General features: G+C 41.4%; 1 protein-coding gene across 3 annotated transcripts in view; it reads left to right on the top strand.

The window, feature by feature from the left end:
* Nucleotides 1–15,855, top strand: part of atrnl1a (attractin-like 1a) — a 247,352-nt gene that overhangs the window by 94,834 nt on the left and 136,663 nt on the right. For all 3 annotated transcript variants that reach the window (XM_084375615.1, XM_084375614.1, XM_084375613.1), the window contains 2 exons: nt 4,965–5,017; nt 14,712–14,806. In XM_084375615.1, coding sequence (XP_084231741.1) covers nt 4,965–5,017; nt 14,712–14,806 — 148 coding nt within the window. The remainder of the gene's footprint in view (nt 1–4,964; nt 5,018–14,711; nt 14,807–15,855) is intronic.

Raw genomic sequence — 15,855 nt, 5'->3', positions numbered from 1 at the left:
CTTCAACAGCTAAAATTTTATCCTGCTGACTCGGCTGCTTTTTTATGTGTTGTCTGCTTGCTTCCTTCTTCAAACTCCAACTATTATTATTAAAGATTCCTTGGACTCAACATGTTTTGACCGGATTGTAAACAGAAGTTTAAGACAGTCACCAAATCATCCTCTGAGGACGATGAACTTTCCCATAAACAGCAGCAGTCGGTGTTGAGATACTCTCCCCTGAACCAAAATGTTTGACAGCCTGTAAAAGTGACTCTTACAGCAAATCACATCGTAGCTGAAGCCGGTGCTCACTGTGTCTGCGGGTGCAGCATGTGTTTACAGGTCCACTGTGAGAGCCTACACGGTACCAGCTGTTACACAGACACGCAGCTCAGAGCGTGAAGGTGGCAGGTCAAGTTTTCTGGATTGTGGTTCATACCTGAGCTGCAGATACTCTGTGAAATCAGTTTGCTCAGCAGATGTTCCCCTGCTGCTTAGCTGTGGTTACTGTTTTAATTTAATGACATTCATGAATAATCTTTACAAAATGCTCAAGCTGAGTGGACTATTATTTTACTTCCACTGTGAGAGAGTCTTTCACATTCACTCCACTGAGGTCTCCACTTTATTTCTCCTTGTTTTCTTGTTGCATTGTGTGACTGATTGTTTGATTGTGTTTATTTAGCTTTAATTGGCCTCCTCTCCAAATGTAGAGAACTCCACTAATTGACTGCTTATTTGCATCTTTTACTGTAACTCGACTCATTTTGAATGTTGCGAAACAAAGTTAAACACAGCATGTAGTTTTACTGTTTGACTAACTGTACTGTGGTTTGATTTAACAGTTTAAACACACTGATGACACATGTACACAAAAGCACACACGAGCAGGACCAAGTGTCGCTGAGATCTTTACCTCCATTGTGTTTTATAGAAACGGCAAGCAGAGTTAAATACTCGTCACTTGTATATGTTGGTGTGTGTGTCATTGATTGTGTAGCCGAGTATGTTAAGTGGTGAAGCTGTCCGGTCCTGCGTGGCCCTTATCTTGTCCCCATTAGACTTTTGTAAGCAGCTTAAGTGGCCGTCACCTTTTTGTTGGAGCTCTGCGTCCAGGACTTAAGTGTCCCTAAAGACAGAAAACAGCTCATCCTCGCCCTCTCTTAGCCTCCTGCAAGTCGGCTTGTCATCCTTCTCTGTGGCTCTTTATCCCGTATGTAGATGTGAAAAACTATATTTGGCCAGGATCAGCCTCAGGACATGGACATGAATGACCTGAGGATAACTAGCTGACTATATGAATAGCTTAGTTTTCATTTTTTTAGATTAGGAAATATGACTACAGCTTAAAGAAAACAAATGTTTGGTGATTTCTAAAAGTTTTTTAAAGATCATACTCAGTTCCAGAAAGGGCCCTAGACGGTTTATGACATCGCATTTATAACAATAAATGTTCTGGTGCTGAAACTGGCTTTAGTCCTGGACGCTCCTCTGTGGCCGTCGGCTGGAAGCGACTCCAAAGCTTTTAAAGTCACAGAGTCCTCTCGAGATGACGCCGCTCGCTCGTCTGTTTGTTTAATGAGCCTCACTCATCCTGTCAAGTCCCACCTTCCACTTCTGAAGGGCACGACTAACTTTCCTTCTGTCTTTCCTTCTTTCCTTCTTTCCTTGTTTCCTTGTTTCCTTCTTTCTTTCCTTCCTTCCTTCTGTCTTTCCTTGTTTCCTTGTTTCCTTCCTTCCTTCCTTCCTTCCTTTCTTCCTATCTTCCTTCCTTCTTTCTTTCTTTTTTCTTTCTTTCCTTCCTTCTTTCCTTCTTTCTTCCTTCTTTCCTTTCTTCTTTCCTTCTTTCTTTGTCTTTGCTTCCTTCTTTCTTTCCTTCCTTCCTTCCTTCCTTCCTTCCTTCTTTCCTCTCATCTTTCCTTCTTTTTCCTTCTTTCTTTCCTTCCTTCCTTCTTTCTTTCTGTCTTTCCTTCTGTCTTTCCTTCTTTCCTTCCTTCTTTCTTTCTGTCTTTCCTTCCTTCCTTCCTTCTTCTTGTTAATGTACATTCACTTCTCTCTATAGGACTTTACTTTTGCACAAATACATGAAATAAGGTGTTGAATATGTTTTTTATATCTGCCATTGTTCTTTTTATTTGCAGCCATCAGAACCATGAGACTGGACTCACTAAATGCTGCCAAATGAAATAAAACTAAACAAATCCAGCTTCTTAATATGAACCATTCTGCTGTTTTTCAGCAGAAACATATCAGATCAGTCATCAAGTGCTCTCTTAAACTGATTCACATGCTGCTATTAGACCAACGCATCACGCTGCTTCTTTGTTGTTATATTGTCTGGTTCTGAAGTCCAGATTCAGGATGTAAAAGTTCTGTGAGGCAGCTGTGGTTGAAGGCCTTCGTCCTTGGCCGGGTTTTTATAGAAGAATGAAATATTCAGCATCCAGCGCTGCTCTGTGACCTGCTGCTGCACTACAAGAGAATCCACAAACATTCAGGCTGTAAACCCTACCTGCCCTCTTGTTCTCGTTAACTGCTCCCTCTTTTTTTTGGCCGCCGTTCATCTCCCGGATGTGGTGTTTAATGCCCTCTCTGTTCTCTCCTTGGCACTACCTTGCTCCGTCTTCCTGAATCCTCCCGCCCTTCCTCTGTTACACTTGGAAACGGCGTGCTTTGAATGATTTATTCTCCATGTTTCATTTTCTTTTTCTCTATATTGCAACGATAAAGAATTTCATAAAGCTGTTACAATGTCAGTAAACACCCTCTTTGTTTTCCTTTTTAAAGTCTCGCAGATGATATGTTATATCGAGCCACTCCCACACACGAATACAGTTCATATCCCTTTACGACTGTGATTCAGATGCTCTTTAATGTCATTTTAAAAGCCTTGAAATTATTATAAAATGTTCGTTTTACATCTCTTTTCATTTGGCTCACAGTAGAAATGTAATAATTCTGTTTTTTTTTGTTCTCTGCTGTCAGGCTATAATTTTCCTATCTGTGGTCTGAGCTGCTTCAGGTTCATGTCATCCATCTTGACACTTTAATGGACTCAAAAGCAAAAAAACCCTGTAACCCCCGATATTTCCCTTTTAATTACTTTCGCTGAGTGTTTAAATTTACATTACAATTCATTTACAAGAGCCGTAATGCTCCTGGACCAGGGGGCCCTTTGAAACATATACAGATCCCATGTATGTATTTAGAAAATAAATCATATTTCTCCCAGAAAAATCAATTGTCTTTAATCTTATTGTATTGCAGCGCAGCTCACTGGTCATTAGGGACTTTCCTTTTAACCTAAAGGTCACAACTTTCAACCACAACCAATTACTGTCCATCAACAAATGTGCGTCTTTTCAAAAGACAGTCGCTCCCATCTGGTCACAGTGAATAACAAGGAAGGTGGCTGACGCGTCAGAGAAATGCAAAGGCTGAGTAGATTCTTGTTTGACGACAGTGACGGGCACGATGCTTATTTTATTGGCAAAGTATGTCAATAATGACAGTGGATGTTGCATTAAAAACTGAAATGTCACGATGTCAGAAGTCTTTAGTTTTCCACTAACAGCACTGATGAATGCCAATCCAAAGACAGAAATTAACATCTGAATGAAAGAGATGAATCCACAAGCAGCCTGAAGGAATATTGCACTTAAGATCTCTGTAATTTCATATACACTCTCTTTGGTCTTGAGAGGTTTTTCCTCAACGTAGCTTAACTTCTGTGTGGCACTATTGCCTTCTCATAAAGCTCCACTGTTAGACTTGTATTAAGCAGTTTATCTGCAGCGGAGTGTGGATAAAGAAGTTGCTCTTACTGTGTCTCCATTGGAGTCCATGTTTACTACCCTAATGGTCAGAATACATGTTGTTCATTTCTGCAAAAACCACAGACGAGTTCAAATCTAATGTTTCTGTTGTTTTTGTTATGCTCTGCCGAGGTTTAGGCACAAAAACAACTCGGTAAGGGGTTGAGAAAACATTATGGTTTTGCTTAAAATACCGGTTTTCGTTGCCATAAAAATGCCTGGAGTTTGACCAAATTGTCCAGCAGACTTGAACTGTGGTCGCCTGTTTGGTAGCGCTGAAACACCACCTCCTTCTCCTCCACCTCCTTCTCCTCCACCTCCTCATTTGAATGATGCTAGAAGGCATCAAACGTGAAGATGAAACACCACGTCTGATACAAATGTCAACCTTGAACATGTCTGTGGTTTGCAAAAACACTAACTACTCACATTATACCCTGCAGACTGCACTGTTTTTACTGATAATAATTCAAACTCAATACAGCTGCCATCTGAGGGAGTTTTATAGCTGTAGATATGAAACCGTTTGATATTTTTAATGACATGTCAGAACATTATCGGGCCGTGTTTGTGGAGACAAAACCAGGTGTGTGGTGGTTATTGTATCTAATCCTAACCAGACCATAAGCAACTTTTAACATTTCAATGACACCAATAAAGCTTACAGGAAGTTACTGTTTGATTTTTAAAGATAAATTGTTTGCAGGGACCTCAGAAGATGCAGAAAATCTTCTGTTCATCTTGCAGATGCATGAAATCTTTCCCAAGCATCTACAAGCTGTAGTGTCGCTCTCTCTCACACTACAGTTCAAGGTGTTCTCTCCAATAATTGTGTGTGCGTGTGAGAGAGTGTGTGTGTGTGTGTGTGTGTGTGTGCGTCTGAATCTGTGGACCCATGGGGAAAAAGAGAGCAGCTACGGCTAGACAGGACTGTCAAGGGAAATCACCTCGCAAAGAGGTGGAAGAAGACAACACCTGCAGCAAAGGGCCCACCTGACACACAACCACACACACACACACGCTCTACACGAACGTGTGTCTTTGTAAAAACTCAACCTTTGTTGAATTGCTAACGCCTGTATTCTTTGTCTCTCTTCCTTTTCCTCCTCTTCTTCTTCTTCTTCTTCTTGTTTTTTCTCTCCCTCTCCACCTGTCTCCCCTTTCCAGATGTGACTCAGAGAACCGTTACCTTGGTAACCCTCTCCGAGGAACATGTTACTGTAAGTATCCTGCCGTCACGACACCTGAGTCTCCCTCTCCCTGCTGACCCACACACACTTGTATATACATGCACACACTGTCAATCTGTATCCACTGATTATCATAAATAGCCCAGACAGCAGAAGCTAACCCTGCTAGCCTTTCTGACGCAAAACAGTCATCATTTTTCTTACGATGAATTGTGTTCCTTGTGAGAAGTGAACAGGAATCAGTCATCTGGACGGTTCATACAGCTTGATAGATCAGGCGGTGGGTGACAGGGGCCACATGTTGCCTCTGACTCAACCAAACTCTGCTGAGAGTTGTTTTCAATTCATGGTGAAGCATGAAGAAATCACTGAGCTTACCAGGACTGGTTAACCGCAGCGGAGGTGTCAGCTTCATGCTGCAGTGGCTGTGAAGAACGTACAAGAAGGACTTATAGGACGTAACTGTCTTACTGTAATAAAAATGACTTTGTATATTTTCTTATCTAAAATCTCTGAAGGTTAGTTTAGACTTCTAAACTTGACGGGTGAAGTGAGGGAGAGATTGTGGTCTTTGTTTAAAGTAACAGACGTCAACTGCAGGTGGGAGATATGATGCAAATCATCTCCTCTCCTTATGTTGCATGCTTTTTGAAATAAACCCCACTGTACACCTCGACCTTTAGGTCCTGCTGCTTAATATCTCTGGCACCCTTCAGCCTCCGCCATAAGGAAGGGCGAGGTTTGAGGTCAAAAGTACATTTTGAGCTTGGAAATGACTGTTGGCAGCTTACATTTCTGCAAACAACAGATACGTTCACATTTTATAATTTTGTCATGAGCACCATATTCACATGTGTACAATTAGCAGGTGTCTGTGTGGCTTTATACTTAGGCAAGAAGGCAGCTCAGACCACCGTTCAAGGCTGCATTTCAACATTTGTAAGCGTTAAACCACTGGAAATTTTACTGAGATGTAAGAACATAATCCCACCGTGTTTTTGTTGACAAACCCAGATGTCAGGACTTCTCCAGTAGTCGTTGTGCTGCCAAAATAATCTGAAACATTGTTTCCTCACCCAAAACAAGTGGCTTTTGTTTCTAAACCTAACCAGACAATAAACACAGCAAGTCAAGAAAGTAAAGCAAGAAGTAAAGATGCAACATAAAGAAACATAAAGTTTGAACATATCCAAGAAAAGGTTGTTTTTGTCATCATTTTAGGCTGAAACTGACCAATTGTTTAATTTTTCCAAACAGAATCTTTACTATTAGTCAGTAGGTGTTACTATTTTAAAATAAATGTTTCAGAGACATGTGCACATAGGTGAATGATATCAAAAAAAGCAGTTGGTTATAAAGATGTTCCTACTTTTAAGATAGAGGAGATGGGTGAAGAGAGAGAGAGCGAAGGTGTTTCTGTCCAGGACTTTACTTTCCTGCTTCCAGATGCTTGCAGGGATCACATTGACTGAGCTCATTTGCAACAAATTGCTGGTTTTCCTTTTGAAGGGCAGACGAAGGAGGAACGCTGTAGTCAAAACAGATGTTTTGTGGCACACAAGCACATGCTCGCTCTCTCCGCATCTCTCTCACAAGCGCACACGCACACACACTCATACACATTCAGCCTATTGAATTGCCATCATCAGATTTAATATTATAACACGCTAGAATAAAAGTTCAAGTCCTGTCAATGTCAATAGCCCTCTCGCTTGAGTGAGGCTATCATTGTTTCAATGAGGGAGGCTCGCAAGGATACAGCAATCAGAGGAGTCGTGCCACAGAGTGCACTGGTCACCTCAAATATGCCTTTGATCGCAAAAAACAACTTCAAGAGTACGATTGAAGATGGTGAACATGGGTTCACCTTTATTTCAGCAAAGTTTTTATCTCAAAATGGCATTTATAGTCTTTTTCAGACTAAGAATGAGAACTTAAGTTGAGAGAAATGGTGCAGCAGTCAGTTCAAGGCATCATATTTGGTATTCTGATGGTCTGTAACAATGCAGCTAACATTTAGCAACATTAACAACCCACTGTAAAGGCTAGAAATACGAGTTTGAATATGCGATATCATCTAAAGTGAGTCATGTTTCCCTCGGGGGTAGTAAAGGTTTTATTTCACAGTTCATGGATGGCACGGCTTCAGCCTGTCTGCCGGAGTCAGGACTGAGGTTTGAAAGCACTAGATGGCACCAATGCAGTTCCCTTGCCCAGTATTGAGATTTTTGGCAATGTAAATGCAAACAGTCAGACACAGAAACACAAGTGCACGTTTTAATGGTTGTTGACGTCGATAGGTGCATGGCTCATTGATATCTCTGTGGCTGCAGCTCAAATGATGTGTGTTTTTTTGGACATGTGTTTGACTAGATTGTGTGCTGTCATTAATGCGACATTATCTTTTCGGCTGTCTATGAAATGGGCTTAGCTTTGTTTGAATAGGCACACTCAGAAGTACACACATGAATGCACTCAGCGCCCTTTCTAACACACACACACACACACATGCAGGGAGATAGTGTGTGTGAATGATCCATTTCCATGTACTCTGAGGAAAGCAGCCATAATAGAGTGGCTGTGGTCGATATTAGCCTTAAATGTCACTGGCAGCAAAGTGCTGATAAAAAATAAAGCTTTATCTCCATCATGTGAAATTGCATGCAGAGTATATGAGAGGCAGCACTGTCCCTGCTGGAGATTGTTACAGATTTACAGCAGAGTTTTTGGGAAATCTGCACCACCTGTGGGTTTCTTTTGATGCGAGGAGAAGGTGAAACATTATCAAACAGCCGACAGCAGAGAGATTAACGGGAATTTGAGAGTATTGTCAGCATTAGCCGGTGGGAAGTTAGATGGTTTATTTAAAGTTTAATGTTGTTTACAAAATGCATAAATGCAAAAAAATATATTCCAGTAAAGTTTATATAAAAGCTGTCTCTCATATTCAGGGTTTTTTTTGTCCTTGGTCTGGCAATCCTATTACAAAAGGCCCCCGCAGAAGAAACCACAGAGAACAACGACCTCCTTGTTTTCTATATTTTGGTGGATGCGTCCACTTTAGTGATACCGTATTAGTGGTCACAGCCTTGACATTTGAAGACAGAAAATATTACAGATCAACAAGTTCCAGGTCTTGATTGATTGTTTTTACACAGTTTTGTTGTTTTTCTGTCGCAAGGCAACAAATATACTTTAGGAAAAGAGGGTTTAGGTTAAAATCTACCCTTTGACAACGTTAAATACTTGTTACAAAGGATAACTTCTACCAGGTGCATATTCTTTACTCTTTTCCCACGTCGCAAAGCCGACATTACAAAATTGTGATTGCTCAGTTGCAAGGACTGTCCCGGAGCAGCATTAATTACCTCACCAGATATTTGATTGTCTTATATACTGTTTAGTTTTAACTCTTCAGGCTTGCCTAAAACTAATCCAATGAATCAATGGTGTGTTCCTTTATACTGTAGTTACCTACAGTGCTCATTTGCAAGCAGTTCAACCGCAACAAGGTGTCAAAGGGTAGAAAGCCACAAAAATGAGGTTAACCACGACTACAGGGGCAGGAACTTGCAATGACTCTGGTTCGGCCTTCTGACCTGGAGTCCACTGAAGCTTTGTAAAGCTTTTAAAGGATGTGGCTGCTCGTCTCTGTGTGTCTGACGGCGGGAACTTGTGATGATGATGATGATGAATGCTCTGTAGACTTTGTCGATTTAGGAGGAGGTGCTGTTCAGCCTTCTTACCTTAAATCCTTTGAAGGACACACCTTTTGTAAGCTTTGTCCTTTCAGCGATGATCAATGTGTTTGTTTCTGCAAAGCGATGTTTTACTGCTGCCTGACAGTCCAACAGGCTGGATGTATTCCTCGTCTGCTCTAAATAGCAGCGGCCTCGACACAAAACACTCTCAGAAAACCAACATACCAAGAACAAAGGTTAAGCACTTGCCTTAAACTCTTGAAAGGTGTATAGAAAAGCCATTATTTCAACCAAACAACCACTCAAGGCTGAACAGCTGAATATCATAACAAGTCCAACCTCCTTGACATCTGCTCTGAATCAGACATGTGCAGTAGTCTATTCTCCTCTTTGTCGGTCTGCTTCTCTTTCTCTCATATCCATTTGCAGAGAGGGACTATTTCAAAGTCAGCTGCGAGCAGACCCATTGATCAGAAACTATTATAGTAATCATAGACCCTGTAACGCACGTGTGCTCAATTGCACAATGGCAGCAGTTTAGTTTGGATTCAATCATCAGTCTGACAGTTCGGAGTGAGGGGTCACATGCTGCAGAGAAGCACTGTAATCACAGATGCATCTGCTAAAACAACCCTTCAGCCACAAACTGGAGCTGGTGTTATTTCCCTTCTTACTTCCCTCTTTGCCCCGTCGTAATGACTACAGCCACTAGAGGTCACCGCCTAACAATAAACATAAATATGGGTCGTACTAAGCTGCTTTCACAGATGACCTTAATACATATTTTTCTTGTTAGGATGAGCTACATATACATTGAAATGCAAAGTAAACAATGGTGTTTAACGGCAGAGACGTAGGCTTGTGGTTATCAGACTTGGACCTACACACAGTACTTATTTGCAAGATTGTTTCATTTTTGGTTTTGGGATTGGTTGAAAGTAATATTAAGCATCTGACAAATGTAGTCTGCTTCATTGTAACACGCTGCAATACAACAAAAATACATAATGAAGTCATTTCAGTCACAAAAACGCACTCGAAATTCATGTCGGAGAAGTGTTTTCATCAGACTGAAGCATGTGAGTGTCCAGCTACGGACAGCAAGTGTCCCTTATCTCACTCGAGGATGAAGTGCGGAGGAGCGATGCTTTGGTTCAGTTAACACTGTCATATTTAACCACCAGTCAATTGATGAAAAGCAACTTTGCTATTTAATGAGTTTGCCCCCAGTCAGGCTAGCATTTATGAGCAGGCATCACCAGGACAACGCTTTAATGAACCCCTGTCATATTCCATCACAGTTTGCTACGAGGGACGTCTAATTAGGGAACGGCCACCAAGTGTCCCACCACTTCCACTGGAAAGACCAGCAGCCAGTCGAATTATCAGCTAACACCAGTCAGTCCACAGTCGGAGCCGTTTGCTGCCCTCAGGCCTGCTGGGAGAGCTCAGTCAGGCCGAACAACAGTGGCTCCAATATCCACTGACAGCCTCACGATCGCAATTAAAACGACAATTAGTGACAATCGGCAAGAAATTGGGCTGAATAATGATGTCATGTCCAAATCTGACCGGAGAAACAAAAAGGGTTTGATTTTATCATTTTCCCCAGTCTGTGCTAGATGTGATTAGATGGTGCTAAAGATGATATCAAAGACAAACAGAAGATAGGCTGGTGAACGTTGGGGCCAATTCAGACCTCAAAGTAAGTTGCATGGCAGTGATCAGCACTCAAAAATGATCTGGGCCTAAGGCCGTTCATTAGACCGCGATCTGGCGTCAGTCCAGAATGCCTCAATATTTGCTGACAGGCAGTCCATCTGGACGCCTTTCCAACTTGGAATAATTGGTCGCATCAGGCCAAAAACCTTTTTTGCAATCCAATAGTTACTCTGACAGACCATTAAATATTCTGAGTGTTTTCAGATCGGTTTGAGCTGAGTTTCAGTCAGAGTTACATGATAATACACTATGTGACACACACATCAGATTTACCAGAACAAATACACATAATATTGCAGTCAAGTTTGACAGTACTTTGATAAAATCTACCTCTGTTATGTTCCAGTTCTCTCTTTTTTATATATATATTGTCAGGAAATGTTGATTTTACTCTGGGTCCTTCTGAGGCAGTATCTTGTGGTGTTAGTATTGTATAGAATTTTAAAATCTTTATTTATTTGCTGTTTATAATAATATTTAGACTGAATAGACACCTCTGAAAAAAACTACAGCAAAAAGCAGAAGAAAAGCGTGGTATAAAGGATTAGGGTTCATTCATCAACTCAATTTCAAGAATAAATGTTGGTAAAGTATGTTTTTGCAAAACCACAGATAAGATTAAACTTCACGTCTTTCAGTTGAATTTGTCATTTTTCTCATCACAGCGCTGTCCTTATGCTCTGGTTAGGTTTAGGCACAAAAACCACCTGCTAAGACTTAAGAAAACATGATTTATTGATTTAAAATACCTCTTTTGGTCACCATGAACACAACTGGAGATGTCCCAGGGTGTTTGCCAACAAACACGGCTGGAAATCGTCCTGAAGTCTTCTAAAAAAAATATTGACAGGTGACTGCTTTTAGGTATTTTGACTAAAACCACGATATTTTCCTGAACTAAACCATGTAGTTTTGGTTTGTGACTGGCATCTCTCAGATCAATATATTGTTAATGAAGAGTGCATTTCTAATATATCAGGGTCACCTAACCTCGTGCATACATTACCTCCAGGTAACCTTGACCTCCCTTTAGAGAGTCTGACAGTGAGTCCTTGTTGTCCTCGTGTTTACTCCTCTGGTTTCTAACCCGTCTGCTCGGCGAGGTGATGCTGTAATGTCTGGCCCGCGCGCCGTCAGGGAGGTGTTGCAAATGGGAAATAATAAGTTGTTAACAAGCATTAAATGAAACCTCAGCGAGACACTCTGACAAACTGACATTGTAGGCGAGTTCACGCTTGTTTTGGATTTTCGATGTGATGCAGACTGCTGTAATATCAGATTATGTTCCGGTTGAGGGCTCTCTCTCCTCCCCCTCTCGTTCCCTTTCATCAGTGTTTTGTTTCATATAGGCTGAATCAGCTTACAGTACATACTATGGTAATAAGATCACCCATCTGTGAAGCTGAGAAATTGACACAGACTATTTCTATTTCAGTTCTTCTGGGGATTGTTAATACCTTTTGTGATACCTTGATACAATTCATCCGCGGCGAGAATTTGCACCGATACGTGTGTGTAATTGAGATTTCTTAAGTGAAACTGCTGTCAGATTTCTCAGGTGGGATTCGTAATTAGCTGAGATGAACTTTTAAACCTGCCGATGCTTTTTTTTTTCCCCCAGCAGCCTCAAAATCAAACATATCGGAAACACACAGAGGGACAAGATGTTTTCTGTGCTGTGTGCACAACCAGGTAGATGTATGCAAACACCCCAACAACCATGCACATGTACAGACTCGCACATGCTGGATACATTCAGAGGTAAATACACAAACAGACCGTACTCACGCACATATAAATATGCACATGAACAAGTCCCTATCCCCTTTACAAAGTACAAAAAAACTCCAAATACTCTGAAGTTGTCTGACGACCCTTATGGGATAAACAACTGAGCTGTAGCAGTGCACGTCTGCCTGGGAGGGAGGGAGGGAGGGAGGGAGGGAGGAAGAAAGATGTTAAGAAAAAATATTGTCTTTGATCTGATGATATCTGCTGTTCGGGCTAACTTGCCATGAAGGCTGAACAAAACAAGAGTGTTTGTCAAACATAATTTGCTTTCGTCTTGGTGACGCCCCGGGATTGTTGAGCTGAAAGGGAAGGTGATGACTGAACGTCTCTCCCTCTGCAGTGTGTGTGTGACACAAAGTTTGTCTGCTCTGTACGTTGAAAAGCTCTCACAGTGGTTGTCTCTGCCGCCTGCTGCCACTCAGTGTTAGACAGCAAACAGATTACCTTTAACAGCACCGGATGTTATTTCTCAGGAACATTCAGACAGTTTGCGATGTGTCCGACCAGAAACTACAGTCCTCTCCCGCCGACTGCTGAACAGCTCCTCTGTGGAGCTTAAATGAGCTAGAGTTTCAGACTTCAGTTTTGATCTTATTACACATATTGTGTATTAACGAGAACCAATCCAGACCACATTTTGTCTTCTGTTGCTGTTGCTATAACATACTGTACAGTAAATCAATATAGAGTGCTGCAGGAACGACATATTTTTGTAGGCTATCCCAGAAGTCAGCAGTGTCCTGGTTCCCTCGACAAAAAGCCAGTGGGGAAAAGAAGCTCTGTGTTAAGAAAAAGTTTCTGATACTTAAATGTTTTGTTCAGAAAGATGATCGTCACAGATGAACACCAAATAGTTAATGTTAGGCTATAAACAAACTATCGTGGCCGCGTGACTTCAACATCAGCACCACTAAGCGTCTCACTACACTATGCTATACACACTTTACCATAAATTGATCAATCTAGGAGTTGTAAAGTTAGTGAGAGTAAGTCAGAGAACACAAAGTGAAAATAAACCTGTATTAAACACAGACCTTATTTCAGACATTTAGCTGAAAACCCATTCAAAATGGCTGCTAACGAAGGAACTGGAAGGGCGAACTGGTTTCTGGATTTGAGGACTCATTCCTGCAGCACTCAGCAATTACTAAATGAATTGGGTCATATTTTAAAACCAGGAAATGTAGATGGGCCAGACATTTCCTGCAGTCTATTTAAAACCTTTATAGCTTTTGATTATAACAACATTTAAAACAAAAAAGTTAATTTGTGAATGATCCATACATCACTTCCTGATCGTTACTGCATGTGTGTATTGCTCAACAGAGGTGAAAACAAAGTGGTTAGCTGCTTCTATTATCAGCTCTGACAAACACCCCACATTTTTCAGTCAGAATTTTATTGACTAAAACTTTTTCTGGATGCAGTCGATCAGCTGAGCGTCATCTAACAGCTTGTGTTGACTTCCACTGGAATCTGACTGATCATCAATTATAGCAGTGAAATATAATAACTGGTTGTGCTGACGGCCAAAGCTCAGTATGAAAAAACATCAACTTCACTTTGAGCTTAAAATAATAAAAAAAAACAAGTGTGAACATGCCTGCCTGAATGTGTTTTAACCTGAGCTGCCTTCAGATGCAGGAATCACACTCACACACCGACACACACCTGGATCACCCTGAAGGGTTAGCACTCAGCAGTCAAGCTGATTAACTTAAAATATATCCTCTCACACCGTTATCCTCTCGTGGCCACGTAGCTGCTTTCTCTCCGTAATTCCCTCTTTTCTCTCTTCTCATCTTCTCCTCGGTGTTCCCCCTCCTCCCCCTCTCGTCCTCCCCCATCAGGCAGAGAGACAAGGTGACCCATCTTGTTTCCTGCTGTCTTGTCCAGATGTTGAATCGCTGTGATTCCCTCTATACGTCGGCCATTGTGTGTCTAACAAAGAGCTGCTTTCATACGTGATTAAATCTCTAAGAGAACATGATTATTTAGACTCTCTCATGTTCTATCGATCGGACCGTTTGCTCGTCTGAGAAAATGGCATCATCACCGCGAGCGCTCCTGCTCGTTCTTAAATAACGTGTGTGTGATCATACACACACATGCTCACCTTGTTTATTCTGTCACTGATTGAGATCTCGGTCCAAAACTCCACCACTGTAGCCTGATTCATCTAATTGAATATCGACTCGCGCTCAGTTCCCGCCGTGTTTTTGCTTTCATAAATCTGTCTGTGCTCGATGGCATCGTCAATAAAATGAGCCGGAAAGGAGGTTTTATTAGAAATGGTATTATTAAAGGGAAAATGAATGTGATCAGAGGACCAAACACACCAAAAAGTTGTATTATCAGTGAAACATGACATCACAATGAACGTTTAACTGGCTGAAGCACAAAGCTAAGTAATGTACCTCTGCTAATAAATAATGTTTGAATAGGTTTGTTCTGTCCGTGTTGTCTTTTTTCACATCTCTTTCTGTCTTTGTCTCTTTTTTTTTTAACAGACAACCTGTTGATCGATTACCAGTTTACATTCAGCCTGCTTCAGGAAGATGACCGCCACTACACCGCCATCAACTTCATGGCTACACCGGAACAGGTAAAAAAAGCATGGAGTCAAAAGCACACACGGGGTTGAGAGTTGACTTATTAAGTATTTCCTCATAAATGGGACCCAGTTTTTTCATATCAGTGACACTCTCTGTTCAGTTTAACATCGCCTGATAGGTGGAACTTGTTTTTCTTGTAAATATTGTGAAACGAGGACAAAGATCAACATGTTCTCACTCCCAACTGTTCAAATACGGCAGCTTGGTCAGTTGCCTAGCATCAGATTTGCACATGAAGTGATCTGTGGTCAAGTTAGCACTAATACATAATGCAACGTCCAGTTAGACGTTCAAGTAAGGCTTGCTAAAAAACATTTAACATACCGTCTGATGACATACTTTGACTTTTGGACTGTTATTAATGTGAAATGCTCATGGTTTGATTAGGTTTAGGCACCAAAACTACTTGATTAGGGTTAGGGTTAAAGTTACGTAATGTACGTTACAGGATCTACCCTTCTCTGACCTGGGTATGTGTCCAAGGTCACGGGAGGGAAGGTCCTGTGTGTGACCCATCCAACCACCCCGACCACCTGCTGTCTCTAACTCGTCTTGCTCTTTATGCTACAACGCTAGAGAGGTAACTACAGTGTCAAAGTTAAAATTGTAACGCCAACGAACGGGCTGCAAAGCCGTGGTGATGGCCTGCAGCTGAAATTGAACAAAGAAAGTATTGGTTGTAGACAATTTGACCTCCAGGATGCCCCAAAGATGGTTTTAAAAGAAGTGGTAGGAAGCAGATATCTGCTGTCGACAGTGAGAGACATCTAAATTCTTGAGAGTTATCAGACTTCTTTCTCTTTCTCAGTGCCTTAAGGTGTGTTCAGACACAATTTAAAGTGGAATTTGGATGCAGCATCGCAGACAAAATCGATGGAAGGATACAAACAAAGAGGCCAACAGATTCAAATTTGCCCCGAGGTGGTGCAAGTCTTGCTCCTGCTGTACTTCATAAATGTAGACAAGGTGCAAAAGGTCAGCTGACCTAAAGGAAAATAAGTAAAACAAGCATAGATGGACGATGGAAGATGTCCAACAA

Source organism: Pagrus pagrus (assembly GCF_965226575.1).
Source record: "Pagrus pagrus genome assembly, chromosome: 15".
In the NCBI taxonomy this organism is placed as follows: Eukaryota; Metazoa; Chordata; class Actinopteri; order Spariformes; family Sparidae; genus Pagrus; species Pagrus pagrus.
The sequence above is the reverse complement of the archived record's forward strand: the minus strand, read 5'-3'. Positions and strand labels throughout refer to the sequence as shown.